This window comes from Perognathus longimembris, chromosome 13 (genome assembly GCF_023159225.1).
Source record: "Perognathus longimembris pacificus isolate PPM17 chromosome 13, ASM2315922v1, whole genome shotgun sequence".
In the NCBI taxonomy this organism is placed as follows: domain Eukaryota; kingdom Metazoa; phylum Chordata; class Mammalia; order Rodentia; family Heteromyidae; genus Perognathus; species Perognathus longimembris.
In genome coordinates, this window is record NC_063173.1 from 51,202,360 (window position 1) to 51,227,908 (window position 25,549).

At 37.0% G+C, this 25,549-nt stretch overlaps 1 protein-coding gene and 2 pseudogenes across 1 annotated transcript; 2 read left to right on the forward strand and 1 right to left on the reverse strand.

Moving 5' to 3' along the window:
* Positions 1 to 3,903: 3,903 nt before the first annotated feature.
* Positions 3,904 to 4,855, forward strand: LOC125362024 (annotated as a pseudogene).
* A 12,600-nt stretch (positions 4,856 to 17,455) lies between these two features.
* LOC125362549 lies at positions 17,456 to 18,403 on the forward strand (annotated as a pseudogene).
* A 4,745-nt stretch (positions 18,404 to 23,148) lies between these two features.
* Positions 23,149 to 24,135, reverse strand: LOC125361833 (olfactory receptor 1094-like). Its single transcript, XM_048360435.1, has one exon. It carries the CDS (start codon positions 24,133 to 24,135, stop codon positions 23,149 to 23,151), a length of 987 nt encoding a protein of 328 aa, XP_048216392.1.
* Between the last annotated feature and the right edge of the window lie 1,414 nt (positions 24,136 to 25,549).

Here is a 25,549-nt window from a genome sequence, read left to right on the forward strand (position 1 = left end):
ACACAGATCCAACACCCAGAGAATTAGCAAGGAAGCTGAGGACCTAAGTAACACCATGTCCCAAATGGATCTGACAGATCTATACAGAATTGTCCACCCTACAAAGACCCAATACACCTTCTTCTCAGCAGCCCATGGAACATACTCCACAATAGATCATGTCATAGCCCACACAAAGAACCTCAGCAAATACAAATGTATTGACATCATCCCATGTATTATATCTGACCACAGTGGAATTAAGGGAACCCTCAATAACAAAGAATACCACAGAGGCTATACAAACACTTGGAGACTAAATCCTTCACTGTTATCTAACACTTGGGTCACAGACCAAATTAAGGATGGAATTAACGAATTCATAAGCCACAATGACAGTGAAAACACATTACAAAGAAACCTATGGGATACAGCTAAGGCAGTGCTGAGGGGCAAGATCATTGCCCTCAGCACTCACATTAAAAGAATGGAAGCAGAGCAGGTGAATAACCTCACGATGAAACTAAAACATCTGGAAAAACAAGAAATGATGGAATCTAAAATGACTAGGAGGAGAGAGATCACAAAGATTAAAGAAGAGATAAATCTGATTGAAAATAGAAAGACCATTCAACAAATAAATGAAACTAAAAGCTGGTTCTTTGAGAAAATAAATAAATTTGACAGACCCCTCGCAAGACTTACAAAAAAAAAAAAAGAAAAGATTCATATCCGTAAAATCAGGGACTCTAACGGAAAAATTACAACAAATACACACGATATTCAAACAATCATAAGGAACTATTTCCAGAATCTCTACTCACTAAAAAACAATAATTTTACAGAAATGGATCAATTCTTAGAGAAGTATAAAATGCCCAAACTGAAACAAGAAGAAATAAATCAAATAAATAAACCAATAACTTACAGGGAGATACAGGGGGTAATCAAGAGCCTCCCAACAAAGAAAAGCCCAGGCCCTGATGGATTCTCCAATGAAGTCTATAAAACCTTTAGTGAGGAGCTAATACCAGTACTCCTCAAACTCTTCCACGGAATAGAAACAGAGGGAGAAATCCCAAACTCATTCTATGAAGATAATATTATACTCATCCCCAAACCCGGCAAAGTCCCACCAAAAAAAAGGCCCACCAAAAAAGACCAATATCACTAATGAACACAGACACAAAGCTCCTCAATAAAATATTAGCTAACAAGATCCAGAAACTGATCAAAAAAATTATAGATCATGACCATGTAGGCTTCATCCCAGAAACACAAGGATGGTTCAACATCTGCAAATCTATTAATGTAATTCATCACATAAACAGAACTAAAATCAAGAATCACATTGTTATCTCAGTCGATACCCAAAAAGCCTTTGACAAAATACAACATCCATACTTATTAAAAGCTTTGGAGAGAACAGGAATAGTTGGAACATTCCTCAAAATAATAAAAGCCATATACAACAAACCAACTGCTAATGCCATATTAAATGGAGAGAATCTAAAATCATTCCCCCTAAACTCAGGAAAAAGACAAGGATGCCCACTCTCCCCACTTGTTTTCAACCTAGTGCTGGAATCGCTAGCCATAGCAATAAGGCAAGAAGAGGCCATCAAAGGGATCCACATCAGAAAAGAAATCAAACTATCCCTATTTGCAGATGACATGATCTTATATCAGAAGGACCCAAAAAACTCAGTCCCCAAACTCCTACACCTAATAAAGCATTTTGGCAAAGTAGCAGGATACAAAATCAATTCACAAAAGTCAGCAGCTTTTCTGTACACCAGCAATTTTCAAGCAGAAAAGGAAATTATGGAAATAATACCATTTACAAGCTAAAAAAAGAATAAATTACCTAGGGATCAACCTGACTAAAGACGTGAAGGACCTATATAATAAAAACTATAAGAAATCTAAAAAGGGAAATCTAAGAAGACACAAGGAGATGGAAAGACCTCCCATGCTCATGGGTAGGCAGAATCTATATAGTGAAAATGGCCAATTGCCCAAAGTGTTATACAAATTCAATGCAATCCCCATGAAGATCCCAGGTACATTCTTCACTGAAATAGAGACAGCAACCCATAAATTCATATGGAACAGCAAAAGACCTAGAATAGCCAAAGCAATTCTAGTGGAAAAAAAGCTGTGCAGAAGGTATCACAGTACCAGACTCCCAGCTCTATTATAGAGCCATCATAACAAAAACAGCCTGGTATTGGTATAAAAATAGACCTGAAGACAAAGGGAATAGAATTGAAGACCCAGAAATAGAACTGCACTCTTACAGTCAGCTGATAATCGACAAAGGAGCTAAAGACATACAATGGAAAAAACATAGCCTCTTTAACTACTGATGCTGGGAAAACTGGGCAGCCATATGCAGAAAAGGCAAAGTAGACACTACCCTATCACCATGCACCAAGATCAACTCAAAATAGATCAAGGACCTCAACATCAGACCTGAATCCTTGAAACTACTGAAGGACAGAGTAGGAAAGATGCTAGAACTTATAGGCACAGGAAGGAACTTCCTGAATAGAGTCCCAGGGGCACAACAGATAGGGGAGAGACTCGACAAATGGGTCTACTCCAAAGTAAAACGTTTCTGCACAGCTAAAGATATAGCCACCAAACTAGAAAGGCAGCCAACCATATGGAAAGGATCTTTACCAGGACAGCAACAGACAAAGGCCTAATATCCGTCATCTACAGAGAACTCAAAAATCTATCCCCCTCCAAGCCCAATAAACCAATTATGAAATGGGCAAAGGAGCTAAAGTGAGACTTCACAAGAGAAGAGATAAAAATGGCAAAGAAACATATGAGGAAATGTGCAACATCCCTGGCAGTAAAGGAAATGCAAATAAAAACAACCCTGAGATACCACCTCACTCCAGTTAGAATGGCCTATACTCTGAACTCAGGCAACAACAAATGCTGGAGGGGGTGCGGGGAAAGAGGAACCCTTCTTCATTGTTGGTGGGAGTGCAAATTAGTACAACCACTTTGGAGAACAGTATGGAGGTTCCTCAAAAAGCTCAACATAGACCTAACCTATGACCCAGCCATACCACTCCTAGGCATCTATCCTGAACAACAGGCCTCAAGATATCAAAAAGACATCTGCATTTCCATGTTTATCACTACACAATTCACAATAGCCAAAATATGGAAACAACTCAGATGCCCCTCCACAGATGAATGGATCCAAAAAATATGGTACCTTTACACAATGGAATACTACATAGTGATTAGAAGTGGTGAAATATTGTTATTTGAAGGTAAATGGTCAGAACTTGAACAAATAATGTTGAGCGAGACAAGCCTAGAATGCAGAAAACAAAGGGCCATGATCTCCTTGATATATGACTGTTAAGGTGGAGGGAGGGGGAGACAGTAGAGACCAGGTCTGTGAAACCAAAAACTTCTTGTCAAATGGTATTTCCCACAGGTCTGGGTCAGCGACCCTAAATTATGTAACTAAAACCAAGCAATGACTCAACATATAAAGGTCAAAAATAGACCTCTCAGTGGATCACAATAGCTCAAAAGCTATGTATGTATGTTCATATAAGACAAGAATAAGGAAACTCTATTGTTGACATTACATCTAAAGTCCTAAGTGAATTTCCTTTGGCATAGGCCACGTGGATATTGTATGTTTTTGATACACTGCGTATTGTATATATGTCTAAATGATCTAGGGAAGGGAAGAAAAGCAGGTTGTACAATATCACAGGAAATGTACACAGTGCCCTATTATGTAACTGTACCCCTTTTGCAAAACACCATGTCAAAATTTTTTTAAATAATAAAAAAAATTGTTCATTGATTTGTCCGTTGATTAAAAGATGTTGAAGTTATTTATGTTGTCACCTCTCATTTCTCAATAGTTTGCAGCAGCACACTATGCGAACCTGGAATAACACAAATGTGCCCTGGTTTATCCTTGCGGGATTGACAAATTCTGGAGAAGTCCAACGGGTCCTATCACTGCTGTTTTTCCTGATTTAACTGGTTACTGTGCTGGGGAATCTAGGTATGATAGTGATAATTTGGCTTCATCACCAGTTTCACATTCCTATGTATTTTTTCCTCACTCACCTTTCCTTCCATGAACTATGTTATTCAAATATCACCACACCAAAAACCTTAGCGAACTTGCTGACTTCCTCCAAAAGTATTTCATTCGTGGGCTGCTTCATGCAGATGTTCTTTTTCATTCTACTCTTTGCTACAGAATGTTTTCTCCTGGCCTCCATGGCTTATGATCACTACATTGCAATATGTAACCCTTTGCACGATCCAGCAATTATGTCACCAAGACTCTGCTGAACCCTACTCACTGGGTCCTACATGGTTATGTTTATGGATTCCCTTGTCAATGACCTTTGCCTAAGCAGATTGCATTTCTGCAATTCCAACATAATCCAACAATTTTTCTATGACACATCCCTAATCAATTTTGATGCTGTCCTGCAATGAAACCTATAACACTGAGATGATGATAATGTTTCTTACTGGCTCCACATTCATAGTCTCACTTATCATAATATTGTGTGTCTTATGTGTCCATTCTATCGACTATTCTGAAAATCAGTTCCACTTCAGGAAAGCAGAAAGCCTTCTCCACCTGTGCCTCCCATATATTGGGAGTTACTGTTTTTATGGCAGCATGATCTTTACTTATTTAAAACCCAAGAAGTCCTACTCCCTTGGCAAGGACCAAGTGGCTTCTGAGTTTTACACTATTGTGATTCCTATGCTAAACCACCTCATTTATAGTCTGAGAAACAAGGAAGTGAAAAATGCTTTCATTGGGGTCATGCAGAAGAAGGAAAGTTTCAGGAGATTAAAATAACTGTGATTCTAAGCATTTAAACTCATCTTTATAATTTTCCCTGGGTATGGTGATTTCCTCTGTCTCTCACAAAATGAATACTTCCTTTATATTTGTCCAGAATTAATTTTTCTGTGCATAGGCTTGTTGGGAACTGAACCAGCAGCTAATCTCATTCTGGCCTCTGGATGTGTTTTCAAGGACATGCAAGGACATGGCTTAATGGAAAATCAGAAATGCTTTACTATATCTGCCAGTGTCCATTCTTACGTTAACCAACCTCATCCTGTCTTAGCTACCATCAGATATTGCTCTGGTGTCCATTCTTATGTCAACCAACCTCATCCTGTCTTAGCTATAGTTGGGTATTGCTAACTCTAAGCTTTTTTGTGTTCTGGAATTTAGCCTACGCTATTTCCTGGTTTTCAAACTGCATATAAGCTGGAAGTTATGAATGAACATGGCTGCAGTCTTGAGTTACAATCTTGAGCTGCAGACCTCCAGGACCCCATCTTTGTCTCTTGAATTTTTTCTCTTGTCTTGTATTTTTCCTTTTCTTTAATCCTTGCCCCCCATCCCCCCCATTCAGGATTCCCTTTCGTTCCCAGCTGGCTCCGGCAGAGTGTAACCCGAACACCTGGGACAACCGCAGAGGTCGCCACTTAGGTAAGGATGTCCGAACACTTGGGAAGGAGAGTGGGAGAGAGAGTATTGTCGGGAGTAAGAAATTATGGGACAAGGTAACAGCCGCATGCTATACGTGCAGGCCCTCAAAGGGATGCTTCATGCCCGGGGAGTGAAAGTTTGCCAAAGTCAGTTAGAATATTTCTTTCACTTTATTGAGGAAGTATGCCCCTGGTTCCCAGAGGAAGGAACCATTAACTTAGAAACTTGGCAGAAAATTGGAAAAAAAAATTCAGGAACAATATGACGCACATGGCCCTGAGAAAACCCCAGTGGACGCTATTACTCTCTGGAATCTGCTCCGAGATTGTTTGGATCCTAGACATGAATGGATTAGATTCAATCAGTCGATCAGAGAAACTGAACAGGGACCTGATGAGCATTGCCCAGCCCCTGGAGCTTATGCAGCTGCCCGGAAAGATCTGAAAAAATTTATAAAATCTGAGCCCACTGGGCTAGATATTAAGGAAGACTCAGATGGCTCAGACACGGAGAAAAAATTATGCAATGAGCTTACTAAAGATAGATTGGCCCATGTTGAGAATATGTTGGAATCAATTATAGCCCTATTGTGACAGCTTCATCCAAAACAACAAACTCCTTTAAAGGTAGAGACATGTGGACCCCCACCCACAATCCTGGTGGACTTTGATCCTTTCCCACCACCCCCTCTGCCTGTTATTGTCTCACAGCCATCACAGCCTGGGCTGTTAACGGCACCTGGCCCCCCTAATGGTGAACTCCCTTTTGGGACAAGTTCTAATCTCACCCCTAAGCGTAGCGCCCTACAACTCTCCTTGGTGCAGGCTGCTCAAAGAGGGGAGGACATTTCTAGTTTTCATTTATTCCCTGCAAGGCAGGATGAAGATAGCGAAAGATTTCATCAGCCTTTGCCATTTAAACAAATAAGAGATCTAAAGAATGCTTGTGCTCAATACGGCCCTACAGTGCCGTTTACTCAAGTCATTCTTGAAACCTTGGCTACTGAAGCTTTATGCCGAAACGATTGGAAACATTTGGCTAGGGCTTGTCTTAGTGGAGGAGATTACTTATTGTGGAAGTCTGAATTTGTGGAACAGTGTCAGGCCACAGCAGAGGCCAACAAGACAAATAATATACCTGCTTCAGTTGAAGAGCTTTCTGGGGAAGGTGATTACAATGACACACAGACCCAGTTAGATTACACTCCAAACATTTATGGTCAGATCAGTGCTGCTGCTAAACATGCCTGAAATAGACTCCCTAACTCTAGTAAGACTGAAGACCTTTCCAAAATTAGACAGGGACTAGATGAACCTTATCAAGATTTTGTCTCTCAATTATTAGAAGCAACAGGCTGTCTGATCCAAGATGAGGATGCTGGCAAGGTTCTTGTACAACAATTGGCATATGAAAACGCTAATGCAGCTTGCCAAGCAGCCATCAGGCCTTTTAAGAAAAATGGAGGAATAACTGACTATATTCGGCTTTGTGCAGATATTGGTCCATCCTATATGCAGGACCTCACGCTGGCTACAGCGCTCCAATAGAAGACTGTAACTGAGTTCTTACACAACCCCCATACAGGAGGAAAGGGGAGGGGACATCTATATACTGCTGGGTCTCCTGGCAGCTGTTTTTCCTGCGGACAAATGGGCCACTTAATGGCTCACTGCCCTAATCAGAAAAGGAGAGCTATGCATAGAATTTGTCCCCACTGTAAAAAGTGGAAGCATTGGGCTAAGAATTGCAGATCTACTCTGGCCACCCGATTTTGGGAAACTGGCAGAGAGGCCAGCCCCTGGCCGCACAGAAAAATTTTGAGACGGCTCCTTCCTTCCCCCAACCTCAAGCCTATCCCCCAACAACCCGCAGCAACAATCAGTTTCCAGTCTCCTCCGAGCCACACCAGGGAGTGCAGGACTGGACCTCTGTTCCTCCACCTGTGCAGTACTGACTTCAGAAATGGGAGTTCAGGCCCTCCCTACAGGAGTCATTGGCCACCTTCTGAGGGAATCTGTTGGCTTACTGTTAGGCCGCAGCAGCTCTGCACTGAGGGGCCTACATATTATTCCAGGAGTGATAGATCAGGACTATACTGGAGAAATAAAAATCATGGCTTCAGCACCTGCTAGTGTTATCTCTATCCCTGCAGGACAAAGAATTGCTCAGCTCATCCTTGTTCCTTTAATTTCAGTCGGTGCCTCAGCTACTACAAACCCTAGGGGAGAAAGGAGTTTTGGGTATTGATTACTCAGCCCCTTGGGAAGCATATATTTTTAACTACACCTCATTCTCCAACAGTGGTCCTCTGGCAGAAGGGACCCCTTCTATGGCCTGATACTCCCACAAAAGTGTTAACTCCCTATTATGAATTAGTGGCCAACCATGTTTGGCAAATGGATGTTACCCGCATTCCCTCTTTTGGATGGCTCCGCTTTGTCCATGTTACCATAGACACCTACTCTAATTTTATTATGGTTACCCCTCTTATCAGGGAAGCTAGCAAACATTGTATCTCCCATGCCTTACGCTGCTTTGCTACTATGGGACTTCCTAAACATATTAAAACTGATAATGGTCCAGGATATGTCAGATGAGCTTTTCAAACTTTTGCAAATCTTACCAAATTGTTCACTCTATAGGAATTCCCTATAATCCTCAAGGTCAAGGAATTGTTGAATGGGCCAACAGTTTGTTAAAACACCATATTTCTAAATTAAAGGGGGGGAATTATACCTGCTCTCTCCTGTTAATATTCTTTCTCATACTTTATTCGTACTAAATTTTTTAAATTTGGACTGTAATAGCCTTTCCGAAGCACAGTGGTTCTGGGAAAAGAAAGAGCAAAGAGCTTTTGCCCAGGTTAAGTGGAAAGATCCTTTTACAGGTGCTTGGCATGGGGCCGATCCAATATTGACATGGGGTTGAGGACATGTCTGTGTTTTTTCACAGTATGAAAATGATGCCCGCTGGCTACCTGAGCGTTGCGTTCAGATTGTGGAAGCTCATCAGAATGGCACAAGTGCTGACCCACTAGGATTACGTGCCAGATCCACCGATTGTGCACCCTGCGACTTGGGAAGGAGCTGAGGTGTTCGTTCATGTCAACAGATCAGCATATGGTATAGCTCTAGATCCTTTTGTCCAACACGTTAAAATGGGAGACTTTGCAGCCTCTGGCAGTGGAACCCCTTTATGTTTTACAATGGATTCCAACAGTTATATTCCAGGCTGCTCTGTAATGCAATCCATAAATCATAGAATTTAGATTCCTGATAAGAGTCAAGTATATAATATATGAATGACTTCATTGCCTACTGGGTTCCCTGTACATGCTAATTCTACATCATCCTTCATGATACCTCGCTGCATCAATTCTTCTCAAATTGTAGAATCCACGGGAGAAATGCACCCCATAAAGTGTAGACATGAACATCCTTTTATAACCAATATTTCAAGAACTAATTCTCAATTGATGGACTGGTCAGGAGCAAATCTCACCAACAAGTACAACCCAGGTCTGTGGGGGATGAATGGACACCCTCAACGTCATGTCTAGATGTTAGTGGATGTTAATATCTCCTGGCTCACTTCTTCTTTCTTAAAAAATATTACAAGTTGTGTAGCACCTCCTTATGCCATTATTTATGGACCTTTTAATATTTCTATAGGATCCATGTTCAATGTTACTTGTACTAACTGTTCTTTTACAAATTGTTTGTATAGTGGTCTTACTGATTCTGTAATTGTTATTAAGCAGCTTCCATTTGTCATGCTTCCTGTGAACATATCTGAAGCTTGGTATGAAGAAACAAGTATTCAAGTGTTAAGACATTTAAAAGAGCTCATGCACCTTAGACGATTTATAGGGCTATTGATAGCAGGCATTGTAGCCTTTATTTCCTTAGCTGCCTCTGTTGCAGGAGCTACTGTGGCTTTGACACAAAGTGTGCAAACAGCTCACTATGTTAATCAGATTGCTCATAATACTACGCAAGCCCTGCACTTTCAAGGCAGGATTGATGATAAGGTAGAACAAAAATTAGAAGCATTGTATGAATCTGTGTTTTCTCTGGGAGAACAAATTCGTGCTTTACAAACTTTGCAATGGGTGCGCTGCCATGCTGGGTTTGACTTTATTTGTGTGACTGTCCACAAATATAATGGGTCAAGCTATCCTTGGGAACAAGTTGTAGCACATCTTAATGGTATTTGGCAACATAATAATTTGTCCTTAGATCTCTTTCAACTCCATAGGCAAATAGCTTGACTAGAACAAGCTCTGCCTCTGGACTCTGAAGTGGCAAAAACAGCAAAAGAACTGTTTGAACAACTTCAACAGTATATTCCTTCCTTGACTAATGTTAAGGGGCTGCTAATGACATTGCTTGGCCCAGGGATACTTTTGCTGATGGTTTTCCTATCCTTACTTCCATTGTACATTTATTGCAAAACTCTTTTATGACTTTAGCCAGCTAGTTGCATAAGATCAAGCTCAAGTAAATGAATTTCCCCTGAGAGGAACTACAGCCAGAGACGTTTAAGAGGAGGTCATGGTTTGACTGGCCTAAGACAGGGCCTTCAGCTTTACTCTGAAGAAGTTCCAGATGATGGGTAAGGCAGGCTAGGCGACCCACCCAACCAAAGACAGGCAGGTTTGCTTCTTTAAACAAAGGTGGGGGAGATGTTGGGACCCAAACCAGCAGCTAATCTCATTCTGACCTCTGGCTGTGTTTTCAAGGACATGCAAGGACATGGCTTAATGGAAAATCGGAAATGCTTTACTATGTCTGCCAGAGTCCATTCTTATGTTGACCAACCTCATCCTGTCTTAGCTACCATCAGATATTGCTCTGGAGTCCATTCTTATGTTAACCAACCTCATCCTGTCTTAGCTATAGTTGCATATTGCTAACTCCAAGCCTTTTTGTGTTCTGGAATTTTAAGCCTATGCTATTTCCTGGTTTTCTAACTTTATATAAGCTGGAAGTTATGAATAAACATGGCTGCAGTCTTGAGTTACAATCTTGAGCTGCAGACCTCCCGGACCCCATCTTGGTCTCTTGTCTTTTTTCTCTTGTCATGTATTTTTCCTTTTCTTTTATCCTCGCCTTCCTCATTCAGGATTCCCTTTAGTTGCTGGCTGGCTCCGGCATAGTCTCTCGTATTTATGAGAGTTTTCTTTCAGAAATTCATGTTGTAATTATATATCATGCAAAATGTGTTATGTGTGTGATCTTCTTATATGATTTGCCCTTAATCTGGAATAATGTTCAAAGTATGATGTTGTGCCTACTGCTATATTCTCCTCCTTTTTTCTTTCCTGTCCCTCTCCTCATGTTATGTAGCATAGCATTAGTGTTAGGACATAGATGTTACTGTGGAACACTTTATGAATAATAGGGATAATTTTCTAGAGATTTAACTCATAATCATAAAAATAGCTAATATTGTAAACATTATCAGTTATGACATTATGTAGAACAATGTATTCTTTATAAGAAAATAGCATATTATAGGTTACAGAACATTTGTAAAATATTGAAATGTGTTAAGAAACACATTATAAATATTGGAGACAGTTATGTGCATGCTTTTGTATGTAAATGATTGTGAATATATGCATGCGTGTGTATTACACAACATTTCTGTCATTTCCTATGTTCTCTTCTGCAGATTTCTTAATTGACTAAAAGCCATCTAACATTTGATAATACTTGTCAAACAAAGTTATGCTATTTATTTTTATGTGTATCTCTTATTGTTTCTAACCACTGGCCTAGGGAAAGAATATCCCTATACATATACACTGTGTAGGTGGAATTATAGGCATATATCATGCCTAGGGTATGTTTTACATGTTGGGGACTAATGATTTTTCTGGCACAGTCACACTTTTATCACACTATTACCTTGCTTCTTGGGTAGGTAGAGTTATAATTATAAATATTCACAGTTGGCCGATAGTTCTAGTTTTTATGTATTTAAATTTTATTGTCAAAAAATGTGTAAAGTTAAGACACATTGTACTCATACAATATGTTTAGTTGAAGCCCCTTTGTAGATCTATTTAATGATCATATAACAAATAAATAAATATTACATAACTACATGGTATAATTTTATAACATTTGTCTTTCATAAGTTAACAATTTAAGATAAAATTATATATGAATACATTCCTCATTACTTCCTATGTGATTAAAATATAAACAATTTCAGGAGTTATTTCATTTCTTCAGTTGAATCCTATCAAAAATTTATTCAATTCTCTTACACAAATATTTCAAACTTTGACTTTATTTTTCTATTTCAGGATTTTGTCTTATCCATGATGTCTTATATTCCTTAAATAGCTCTGTCCTGTAGATTTCAAATTTTGTATTCTCATTTCTTTTCAGTTGTAATTCTTGGAAATTGGAAGTGAGAAGTGACTAAATACCTAAGGTATACTGAGATCCTGCTCTGACTCATCTTGATCTTGTAAAGGCCTATGCCATTTCACATAGTAAAGACTTTTTAGATTTTTCTTATATTTCTGTTCTATGAGCTTACACTGGCAAATGGTTTAATGGTATCTATAACTTTATGGTTACTGATTAGTCTAATCTCAGCATTTATCAGAATGATGCATTTAAGTGGTAGATTTGGTTTATACTCAGAAAAATAACAGGAATAAAAGCAGGATCAGTCAATGTAATGAAGGTTAAATGCTATATGTAGTCTCCACCACACTGAATAGGTAAGAACCTGCAAGTAATTCCTTTACAAGTAAAAATGAGAGACATGGTTTCTCCCCTATCTTTTATTAAGTAGAATACTTGAATTTTTAACCTCAGTAATAAGGCAAGAGAAAAATGATGATAGGGCAAAAATTGGAAAGAAGAAACCAAAATACTCTTAGATTAAGAGATTCTACACTTAAATATTCTTAAAATTGTGATCATAAAACCCTTAGGTATAAGAAATATTTTTAGCAAAATAGTAGGAAAAAAATCAAGCTATAAAGTCACTAGTTTTAGAAATCAGGAAAAATAAAATCCCATTCTCTATGACCTAAAACATTAAAGAATAAATCTTTCCAAGAAAATATAATGCCTCTAAAATAAAACTAAAAATTATTGAATAAAAAATAGAAGAAGATACTAAAAGTAGATACAATAAAATTAACATTATTATTCTGGATAATTGATTTCAAATTTTATTTTCCCAAATCATCCTTTAACAATAGTAATTACAAAGAAATAGAAGAAGGTACAAAAGGAAATGCAAGAAAAAATTAATATTATTATTTTGAGTAATTTACATCAAAATTTATTTTCTCAGATCACCCTTCAAAAAGTAGCAATTAAAATAGAAAAAAAAATAAAAGTAAGAGGCAATTGTCTTATAATCAGGACTTCAAGAACACAGCATGTAATGGCAAAGATGGTAAAAATTGGATTGCATTAGATTAAAATCTGAAATAAAGAAAATATCACAGATACAATACATAAAGAAGTACTTATAAACAAATCCCAATCAGGGAATTGTCTCCTGAACTTCTGGAACAAAGACAGGTTTTATAAATTGTCATTTTTATGCCTAGAGGAAATAGATTTTATGGCCTAGTATAAGACTCAGAACACTCATCATTCTTATTCACACGGTGAAACATTTCAGTTTTTTCAGATTCTCTCTTTGCTTGGTTATTTGAGAAAACTATCAATAATGAATATTCCAGTCTTATTTATTTCATTTTAAAACAATCTTCCTTTTTACCTTCCCTTAGTCTGGTATTATTTTTGTTTTGTTTTTATTTTGGTTTTGCCAGTACTGGAGCTTGAACTCAGGGACTGAATGCTGCCCTTGAACATATTTTGCTGCTCCATTCAAGCCAGTATTCTACTTCTGGTTTTTTATTGGATATATATATATATATATATATATATATATATATATATATATATGTATTGTCACATAGACTTTTATACCCAGGCTGGCTTCCAACCACAATCTCAAATTTTAGCCTTATGAATATGTAGAATTACATGCAGGAACATCAGTGCCTGGTTCTCTATTTTTTTAAAGTAATCCTGATGATCAAACCCAGGTTTTGTACATACTAGACAAGTTTTCTGCCACAAAACTATATCCCAGCCTTAAATCTTTCTTTCTTACTTACAAATATATGCTGACCTGATTATGAACCTAGGAAATAGACCAATGGTATTTATTAGCATGAAAGCTGATTATTGTTGCTGATCTCAGTTTTTCATTCATTGGATTTTCCGTAAGTACAATAACATAGTAGTATGGTATATAAATATAGAGCAAAATTGCACAAGTATTGCTGTAGATGACCATGAGAAACTATCAAACTAGACAGGATATCAGCATGCCATTTATCCATCATCTGGCTGTGATAGACTCCAATCCACATGAAATAAAATGAAATTGTCAATAGAAAGCATCACAAAAAATCTAGTTGAAATGTAGAACTGCATTCCAGTTAGGAACTCTCATTTAGAAATTCTGCAGCAAGTACAGTGTGAGGCCTTCCAAGGTCTTTAGGCTTCCATAAAAACTGTCTATGTAGATTGGAAACATGCATAGAGTCCATGATTATCACATGAATCTGTCTGTGACCAGGCATGGACATGGTCTGCAGGAGCTCACATGCTAAGTCGCAAACTCCAATGATTAGAACTTCACATGGGGCTAAAAACTGGAGAAACTCAGGGCTCAGTTAGAAACCAGGGTGTGTAAAGGGTCCAAATAACTCAAGCAACCTCTTTCCATGGTTCCAGTGACATTCCTTGTTTCCAGTGTCCCCACAGGCACCACAAACAGCCATTTCCTCAGCCAGTAGTGTCTCCATTCTCCTCCTTTTATACTCCAACTCTTCACCATCTGCCATATTGTTCTCTGCCTCTCCCCATGTGCCGCTGCAGAGGGCCAGGGGGCCATTCAATTGGTTTTAATTTCTTTTTTTAATTCCATTTTATTGTCAAGGTGATGTACAGAGGGGTTACAGTTACATGCATAAGGTAGTATATTTCTTGTCATAGTTGTTATTCCCTCCCTCATTGTTATCCTACCATTCTTCCCTCAACAGTCCTCCCCCCTTCCCAGTTGTACAGTTAATTTCCAACAAATTGTCTTGTGAGAATTCTTCTGCATTGGTTTGCCCTTAATCTTTTGTCTCACGATTTGATGGTCCCCTTCCCTTCCCTAATTCATACAAACATATCTACAATATCCAGGGTACCAAAATCAAATACAGTGATAACAGGGGATAAACTATAAGAAAGAAAAAAGAAATAGTTAAACATACTACTTTAAAAGTAACAACAAGGAAAAACATCTTGTTTCCATATCTTGGAGTTCATTTCACTTAGCTTCATCTTATATGATCATATGTACATAGCAATTGAGTTATTGTAATCCTCTTCTAGAACTATCCTAGCGATGTACTAATTATTACCAGTGAGAGAACGCAAAGAATCTATATTTCTTTGGTTCTGGCTCACTTCACTTAATATGTTGTTTTCCAAGTCTTCCCTTACAAATGGGACGATGTTATTCTTCCTGATGGAAACAAGTCCATTGTGTGTATATACCACATTTTCTTGATCCATTCATATACTGAGGGGCATCTGGGTTGGTTTCATAATTTAGCTCTGGTAAATAATGCTGCAATGAACATGGTTGTGCTGGTAGCAAGAATCACACAAAGTTCATGATAAAATGCTTTCCAACCTGGGAAGACTCGATCTTACATATTTTCCTAAACATTTCTTCTCCTCCATTTCCTAGCTTGAAAACTACACACACACCTTAAGTTTCATACATCTACATCAGAGCTAAAAAAACATTGCAACAGTTAGAGTAGGCCTACTGGATACAAGAGCAGGAAGAAGAAATGACCCAGTTGTTCATTGAATTCTAAATCCCAGATAGTCTGTTGCTCCATAGGCCCTAAATTAATATTACACACTATGTTCTTATGGAGTCCAAACTCATGTTAAGATTCAACATGGAAGGCTAAAAAAAAATTAAAAGTAAAAATGTGTAATATGAGGGGGAAAAAAGGAATCAAAATTGAAGGGGATACCATTGGAAACTTGGCAATGATTTGGGAGGGATACAATAGAGGGCCTTGATTTTTGCTACCCACCAACCCATTTACTGGGTAAAATGCCAAGATTGAAAACCTTGGGGGCATTCAATTCTCACTCTTGCCAGGTCATCTCTTCAGATGTCCTTTTCCTTTTAGATTCAGTCTGCTTCTTGCTATGTTCAAAACAAAGGACAACCTCTGGCACAACAAAGAGCTAACTTAGTTTTTAGGTGTCATTTTAAGAAAAATTGACAAAGGTACTCTATCAATCTTAGATTAAGTGCTAGTAGATTTTCCATGTGAAAAGGTGAAACATTTCTTCAGTTAGAACAGGAAGTTTTGCCTTTGAACACATGCCAAGTAATTTGACTGGGAAATTAGTCCCTAAACACAAGCTGTTGACCTGGTCCCCAGGCATATTAAACAAGAAGGCTCCTTGGAATTTCAAACTGAGAAGAGATGAGAAACAACAGCAGAGCCTGCTTTGCTTATATCCACAGTAGCTACTCAGGTTTCTTTTGAGACATAGCTCCCTGCAATACTTTCCATTTGCATTACCAGAAGGCAATAATTAAACTGGTATATTTACTTCAGAGTACAAGCCATGGGCACACACAAATTCAAAAACATTTATTTCATGGGGCTGGGGATATGGCCTAGTGGCGAGAGAGCTTGCCTCGTATACATGAGGCCCTGGGTTCGATTCCCCAGCACCATGTATACAGAAAACGGCCAGAAGTGGCGCTGTGGCTCAAGTGGCAGAGTGCTAGCCTTGAGCAAAAAGGAAGCCAGGGACACTGCTCAGGCCCTGAGTCCAAGGCCCAGGACTGGCAAAAAACAAAAAAAACAAAAAAACAAACGAACAAAAAAAACATTTATTTCATGGATAACCAATCCTATATGACAAAATGTTTGAACTCCTTAAATGATTTTCATTTTGCAATTGTGCAGAAAAACTGGGATTGATGCTTCATTTGGCATGTGACATTGTGAGGAGCTCTCATTTTTTCACCATATTTGTCTCAATGTAAGTGTTTTTCTTAATCTTGGAATGTTATAGAGGAAGTAAATTGTTAGAGAGGCTTTGTTAGAATAATGTTCATATTATAACACATGTGATCTTTACTCTTAATGATCTAAACTTTTGTGAAAACAGAAATTATAGATTTAATGAAATCAGAAATGTAAACAATGTAGTTATTAAGGTAATTTAGTCTTTGAAGCAATTTAATTTTGAAATATTACATCATGTGGCTATAAACAGTTTATATGTAATCTAAAGCCTAAAGTGGTCACAATCTCCTACAATTTATTATTCGAATTTATTAACAATACAAACAGTATTAGATATGGTACACATTGAAGTCAGGGTCCATTTTCTATCAGGGTCCATTATGCATTTAAGCCTTTGGTTCAAGTTAAAGGAACTGATTATAAATAAAAGTATACTAGTTTTAGTATGTTCATTAGAGTCATATGATTTGAAAAACATTTATAGAATTAATTCATCTAAGTCATGTGAGCTCACTTCACTCTGCCTAATCTAAAATACTTGGGTAATAATTTAATGAATGGCATAAAAACTGTGGAGATCAAGTGTCTTCCTAAAAGAAAAGTAATTAACATATAGTCAGTTTGGTTCTAATCACAACAAAGTTGTTTCAGTTAAATTGTATGTAAATGACATTTTGTACTTGTAAGCCATGTCTTAAAAAAGTGTGATTAACTTTGAGGCTGCCTAAGCTACTGATAAAATACTAGACAATTCATAAAATCACAACACACACAAAGAATTTAAAATTACTGGAGCTAAGTATCACTTTTACTTTCTCCACAGTATCCATCAGCACACTATGAGAACCTGAAATATCACAAAGTTTCCTTACTTCATCCTTATGGGGCTGACAGATTCTGGAGCGCTCCAGCAGGCACTCTCTGTGCTGTTTCTCCTGATTTACCTGGCTAGGGTGCTGGGAAATCTAACCATGATCGTGATAATTCGCCTGGATCTGCAGCTTCACACCCCTATGTATTTTTTCCTCACTCACCTCTCCTTCATTGACCTCAGTTACTCAAGTGTCATCACACCTAAAACCCTAGAGAACTTGGTGACTTCCACCAAGAGTATTTCCTTCCTGGGATTTTTCACCCAAATGTACTTTTTCGTCCTATGTTATGCTACAGTACGTTTTCTTCTGGCCTCCATGGCCTATGATCGCCATGTGGCTATCTACAGTCCTCTGTGCTAACCAGTGGTTATGTCCAAAAGCCTGTGCCGAATCCTGATCATGGCATCCTACCTGATTGGTTTCATGGACTCCTCGGTGAACGCTGTTTGTATGAATAGATTAAAATTTCGCAACTCCAATGCAGTCTCACATTTTCTCTGTGACATTTCCACAATGTAAGCTCTGTCCTGCACTGATACAGATGAGGTTCAAACTGTAATGTCCGTTTTTGCTGGTTGTACCCTAATGGTCTCCCTTATCACAATAGCCACGTCCTATGTGTCCATTCTGTCTACTATTCTGAAAATTAAGTCTATCTCAGGAAAGCAGAAAGCCTTCTCCACCTGTGCCTCCCATCTGCTGGGAGTCACCACTTTTTATGGCACTATGATCTTTACCTATTTAAAACCCAAGCAGTCCTACTCCCTGGGAAAGGATCAAGTGTCCTCTGTGTTATACACGATTGTGGTCCCCATGCTGAATCCACTCGTTTATAGTCTTAGGAACAAGGAAGTAAAAAATGCTTTCTTTAGAGTCATGCAAAAGAGAGTCTCCTTCGGGCAACTGAAATAACATCTTTAACATATAATTCCTTTTAGCTCAATAGCTATGCACATATGTCCACATAAGATGATGTTAAGCGAAATGAACTCCAAGATATGGATACAAAAGGTTTTTCTTTGTTATTGTTTTTTAATATAATTTGTGTAGTTTTCCTTTTTTCCTTGGTTTATTTTTTTCCCTTTGGTTTATCACCTGTGTCATTGTATTTGATTTTGGTACCTTGTGTCTTGTATATACATTTATCTGAATCTGGTAAAGGAAGGGGAACAATAAAATGGTGAGACAAAGGACAAAGTTGAAATAATGTAACAGTGATACTCATAAGATAATATGTTGGAAATGAACTTTACGACTTGGAGGATAAATGGGAGGGAGGGAAAGTGGTAGAAAACCAGGGAGGGAGTGACAATGTTAGAAAAGAAATGTACTCATTAACTTCTGTATGTAAGTATAAACTTTCTGTACATCACCATGAAAATAAATTAAAATTTAAAATTCCTTGTAGTTATTTCATTAGCCTGACTGTAAATATAATAATATAATTAGTTGACATTTCTGTAGAACTATCATTCACTTATTCAATGAAGATTAGATATTTCCTACCACATTTTAAAATTGCACATTGTGTTTGTCCATCATGAAACATGAATTAAAAAGCTTGTCTAAATATATGTGTTTTATAGATAACTAATGTTCATAAGAAAGTCTTGTCACTCTTAAAACTGTGTCATACAATATCCCTTTCTTACTCTAATTTCCTTGTGTTTTCTTACAAAATATATATAGCCAATAACAATGATAATAGCTTCAGAATTTTCTATTAATGGAATATATTCTTAGCTAAACAAACCTTAATAAGTAATTGAGAATTTAAGTCTCATTTCCTCAACTGCATGAGATAAAATCATTCCAGACATATCTGATCAGACAATGCATGCAATATATTTAAGGCAATAACCACATATATTTGTCATTATCATTGCAATACTAATGTTCTAACAGTATGTAAATATATAGTACCTTTTGTTGGAGTATATTCGCTGTTTTTTCAAATTCTCAGTTTTAATTCTCAAAAGAACAACAGCTGGAAAAGAAAGGAATCACCTGATGTATTGACTTGTGTTATGAATAAGATATTGAAGTAGAATTAACTTATGATAAAACGGTATACAATAGCAATGGTGACACTTTGGAAAATCTTTAAATTTTTGAAGGAGGAAAAACAGTGACAATTATTGAGAGTTTTGTCAATGTCCTCAGAGACATTAGTAGATATATGTGACACATTAAAAAAATATTTTTGCCTTTCCTCTTTAGCAATTTTCTATATACATATCAGCATGATATTGGCTGATATTTTGTCAGTAAATCTGTGAGATAAAAGTACTACTAGTGCACAGGGGAAATCAAGTGCATTTTGTATTGATTTGGGACTCAAATGCTATAATTCACTCACTCAATCCAAGGTCACATGAAGCAATTTGTCCTATATGTGCACCTACCTGCTAAACTTATGAGAGCATGTGTTTCCATTATAGGTCAAGAAATTTCTTAACTGCTTCATTACTTTCATCTAATTGCTATCAGTTAACGATATTATTTTAAAATAAATTATTAAACATAAACAAAGCTGAAATATATTCTTGAAGTAAGTTTTTAATGCAGAGGTATTTGTAAAGCAGGTATTTTCAATATACTGAGATTTTGTATCTTACCATAAACTTTGATCCGGCAAAGCTATAAATTTCTCATTATTTTAACATTTTATTTACCTATTATAAAATCTACAATTTTAATTTTCTCTAATAAAAAAGTTATTTTTGAATGCATGTCCGTCTCCTTAATATTTAAGTTTGTCTTGTTTACACTTTGTTAAAAAATTGGTTGCATAGATCATTTCAGTTTAGTCAATTTATTTTAAGAATTGTCTTTGGAATACTTGTTGTTTTATCATATGCCGATTCTTTTTGCTTGTGAATACTTTCTAAGCTTTAAAAATAAAGTGTAACGTCTCTATTATAGGAATTAATAATTTGATTTTTCACAATTTCTATTTGTTTGTCAACCTATTAAAATTTTCTAAAATGCATCACATAGTCCCACCTTTAAATCAATTTTAAAATGTATACTCATCCTTTATCAATATCATATAAGAAATATTTGTGATTTATTTTCATATCAATTTATTTTTGTTGACTAATACCTACATTTGTGTCTATTCTAATTTGTCCTGGTTTTCCTAACTGGCAGTATGATTCAAATGGTAGAGCACAAACCATGCATAACTAGGATTATAAATTCATTACAGTGAACCCAGAATTTAGGTGGCTGGTATTATATCCTGTCAACTTTTTGTCTAGAGTGGCTTTAAATCACAGATTTTGCAATCTCACCTACCCAAGTCTCTTGGCTTCAGGCAAGGAATGCTATATGTGACTTCAATTAACTTGGAAAGGTATGTCAATTTGTTAAATTGGATGTGATTTGTTTCCAGTACAGGAAGAGCAATATCACTTTTTAGAAGACAAGTTGATTTCTATTCATTGAAAAATAAATGAATCTTGGAAAAATAAATACAGAAAATTTAACAAATGAGTGGGCTGGGAATATGGCCTAGTGGCAAGAGTGCTTGCCTCCTACACATGAAGCTCTTGGTTTGATTCCCCAGCACCACATATATGGAAAACGGCCAGAAGGGGCGCTGTGGCTCAGGTGGCAGAGTGCTAGCCTTGAGCGGGAAGAAGCCAGGGATGGTGCTCAGGCCCTGAGTCCAAGGTCCAGGACTGGCCAAAAAAAAAAAAAAAAAGAAAATTTAACAAATGAAATGTCAATGGTACTCACTGTGGTGAAAATGAACTGTACAACTGTGGGAGGAGGTAAGAGGGAAAAACTAAGAGAGCTAGGGAATTGGGTGATATTGCCTAAAAAGAAATGTATTCTCTACCTGGCTTATGTAACAATAACCCCTTTGTAAATCACCTTAATAATAACAAAAAAAAACAAAAAACTATACATAGCTATTGAGCCATTTTGATCTTCTGCTAAGAATATCCTAGACATATTCTAGTTATTACCAATGAGGGAAACCTTGCAGCCGATGTTTCTTTAGATCTGGCTCACTTTACTTAATATAATTTTTCCAAGTTTTTTCATTTACTTATGAATGAGGCAGTGCCATTATTGGTGATGGAAGCATAGAATTCCATTGTATATATACCATATTTTCTTGATCCATTCATCTACTGAGGGGCATCTGGGTTGATTCCATATCGTTTTTTTTTTTTTGGGGGGGGGTTGTTTTTTCCAGTCCTGGGCCTTGGAATCAAGGCCTGAGCACTATCTCTGGCTGCTCTTTGCTCAAGGCAAGCACTGTGCCACTTGAGCCATAGCGCCACTTCAGGCTGTTTTCTATATATGAGGTGCTGGGGAACTGAACCCAAGGTTTCTTGTATATGAGGCAAGCACTCTTGCCACTAGGCCATATTCCTAGCCCCTTGATTCCATATCTTAATTGTGATAAATAATGCAGCAAAATACCGCTCATTGAAATGAACTCCAACAGATGGGACCAGAAGGTTTTTGTTATTATTATTATTGTACTGTTTGCAGTTAATTCAACTTTCTTTCTTTTTTCACCCTTTGGGTTGGTTTTTGATTTCTGTACCCTTTGTTTTGTATGAAGTCTATCTGATTTGGGAAGGGAATGGGAATCACAGAATTAGTGGGACAAAGGGTGAAACAATTCAATGATGACACTCAAAAGACACTATACTAGAAAAGAACTTTACAACTTGAGGGGAAAGGGAATCGAGGGGGAGGGAAATAGGAGAAAATGATAGGGAGAAACAATGTTGACAAAAATGTATTCATTACCTTATTTATCTAAATGTAACTCCTTTACAAATCACCAGTAGAATAAAATTTAAATTAAAGAAGACAAATGAAATATAATTACTCAAGTTTTCTTGGACTTTTTTATTTAGGGTACATCATAAAGACTCATAACAAATGCACAGAGAAGGAACAAAGACAAGCTAGTCTATGAAAAAGGACTTGCTATGTATGAGTAACGATTAGAGAATCAAATAAGCATGTTCTTTTGATCTTGGATAGCCATGCTCAATAGTCATTTGTAGGTTATTGCCTAAGCTATCTTTTTATTTGTTTTGATGATTCTTGTGGGGGTACACTTTCAGTAAGCATTACGTACAGTATTCCTTTACACTTTTGAGTTCTACAAGCAAACTAAGTAACTTCTATGACTGAGGAGTGAGAAGAAAAATTTAAATGATGGAAGAGAATTCTATAGTTTTTAGTCAAATCAGTAAAAATCTAGAAAAAACTAGATTGCTCTGATTGTGTTTAGATGAATAGGACAATGAAAGCAATATTTTACCAGAGAAAAACAGAGTGATAACATGGCATTGATTATGGAAATGTACCAAAGTAAGGCATTTCAAGCCAGAGAATCCTGAACATATCATTTCACACATAGTCCATGAAGGTCAAGTGATGCAGAACTTAAGCTCCCTAATATCTGTCCATCAATGATTAATCAATACAGATCAATTTGGACGTACTTTCAGATTCAAAAATTACTTAATAGGCTTAGGTTTCTACCCTACTATATTAGGAAGTTGGTAATAGTTTATTTGGAAATATTTTAGTAAGATAATCAAGATGTGTATTTCATCCAGTTTCTTATTAAACACATGTCGACTTACAAACAGCATACTTGATGGTTCGTCTTAAATTTAAAAGTTCACTTTATTGATGAACCAATTTCTTTTCAACAACTTCTTCACTGCCTCCTTTACATCTTTGTTTCTGAAACTGTAAATGATAGGATTCAACATGGGGATCACAATGGTGTAAAAAGTTGACACAATCATGTCATGTTCCAAGGCATAGTTAGAACTTGGTCTCAAATACATGAAGAGGATTGTCCCATGATAAATGGACACTCCAGTTAGGTGAGAGCCACACGTGGAGAAGACTTTTCTCCTCCCTTCCCCTGAATGCATTCTCAGAATGGCCAATAGAATAAACCCATATGAGACCAGGACAATCAGAATAGAGAGTATCTCAATAGACCCAACACAGTAGAAGAGAAGAAGCTGGTTTATTTGAGTATCAGAACAAGAAATAGCTAGTAGCGGAGGAATATCACAGAAGACATGCCTGATTTCATTGGATCCACAGAAGGACAGGCTAAAGGTAGCCACTGTGTGAATCATCGCATGTATAGTGCCACCAAGATAGGAAGCAATGATGAGAGGCAGATAAACTCTGGGTGACATGGTCATTGAGTAGAGGAGAGGGTTGTAGATGGCTACATAGCGGTCATAAGCCATAGCATCCAAAAGAAAACTTTCTGTGGTTCCAAAAGTAACAAAGAGAAGCATTTGAGTGACACATCCTGGATAAGAAATGGATTTATTCTTTACCAGAAAATTTACCAACATTTTTGGTGTGATAACGCTAGAATAGCAGGCATCCAAGAATGATAGCACACTCAGAAAATAGTACATGGGGTTGTGTAGCTGAGAATCTACAATTACCAGTAACACCAATCCCAAATTGCCTACAAGAGTAAAAAGATAGACTGCAAGAAACAGCAAAAATAAGATGACTTGCAGTTCAAAATCATCGGTGAATCCCATGAGTATGAACGTGTTGACTTCAGTCATATTAGTCAAATGAATTCTGTACAAATCCATACCTGGTGGTACTGCTGGCATTTCAGCTGTTATTTGTAGACTTTAAAAACAATCCCCTGTGAACCTGCAGTCCAATTACATCTTCATCCTCACTTTTTTGACAAGCATAATGAAGTCCTTGTCATTGAATAGTTGAGCAGTCATACAGTTGGGTCCAATCAGATGCATGGCTCTGTTAAAAGGAATTGAATAAAATGTTTTATTAATTTACTGGGTGAATTTTGACATGCAAACACAAAAGATCAACCTATTACACTGGCTGAATTTCTAATTTCTTTTCCATTGTTTTTGTGTCCTTGTGACACTGGAAATAAATCAGGACTTCTCACATGCCAGGCAAATGATTTACCACTGAACTATGTACTCATATTTGCCTTCCAAGGACTTGTTTATGTTGCTTCAAATTGTGATCCTCAGCACTCAGTAGCTAAGATTTTCTGTCTGAGCCAATGCAGCCTGGATTTTAAAAAACTCTTTCAAACGTTTTTCAAATGGCATTTCAATTCAACAAGTCAGTTAATGAGTAAAAAGCGTCTTGATGAATGTCACCCATTCCACCATTCTTCCCCCTGTCTCACACACCCACCCTTTCCCTCAATCTGAATGTCCCTTTCATCTGATTATCTCATTCCATTAGCGACTAAGGGATAGAAATACAGAATAGATGATTTTCTTAACATAGAAACTTGTTTGCAAATAAATAGATTAGTTTAAAAAATCTGATTTTTCCTGAAGTAATGGTTTCCTAAAATATTTCTTCTTTCTTTTCATTTTTGAAACAAATATCATTAATTGTTCATTTGTGGCATCCATTGACTTTCTTACTGGTATTTTTGAAATGAATTTTCACTTTATAGTAACGACAGGTGTTTCCATGTATATTGTGATTTATAAGCAAAGTCTTGAGCATATTTTAGATTTTATATATAAAGATAATTTTATTCATTGTATATCCATTGAATGTACTCTCCTGTAGATTCTCAGTGATACAAATAAAATATCATCCTACATGTATTTATGTCAATGTTTACAAAGGGTATTAAACAAAAGCACAGTATGTGTCATCCACATGCAACAACACAAAAATATTGAAAAGTCATTTGTACCTAGACAGATGCTTTTATAATGAAAATTTTGTGTCAGCTGGGTTCTAGTGGTTCACTTCTGCAATACTAGTGACACAGAAGGCTGAAATCTAAGGAATGTGCTTTGAGGTCATCCCAGGAAGGAAAGTCCTTGACATTCTTACCTATGTGCCAGGGCACTCTACTCATGAACACGCCAATAATAACCAATGCAAGTTATGTATTCCTAGCAGTTTGTGGATAAAACTTTTCTGGAGAACTTAGATTACTTTGATCTTGACTTTCACTGACCTGACCCTACATCAAGAAAGTAGTTTAAATATTGTAGTTTATTTTAGTCTACTTCTTGT

Excerpts from the sequence above, each read along its gene's own strand:
- LOC125361833 (XM_048360435.1), bottom strand. The coding sequence starts at position 24,135 with ATGCCAGCAGTACCACCAGGTATGGATTTGTACAGAATTCATTTGACT.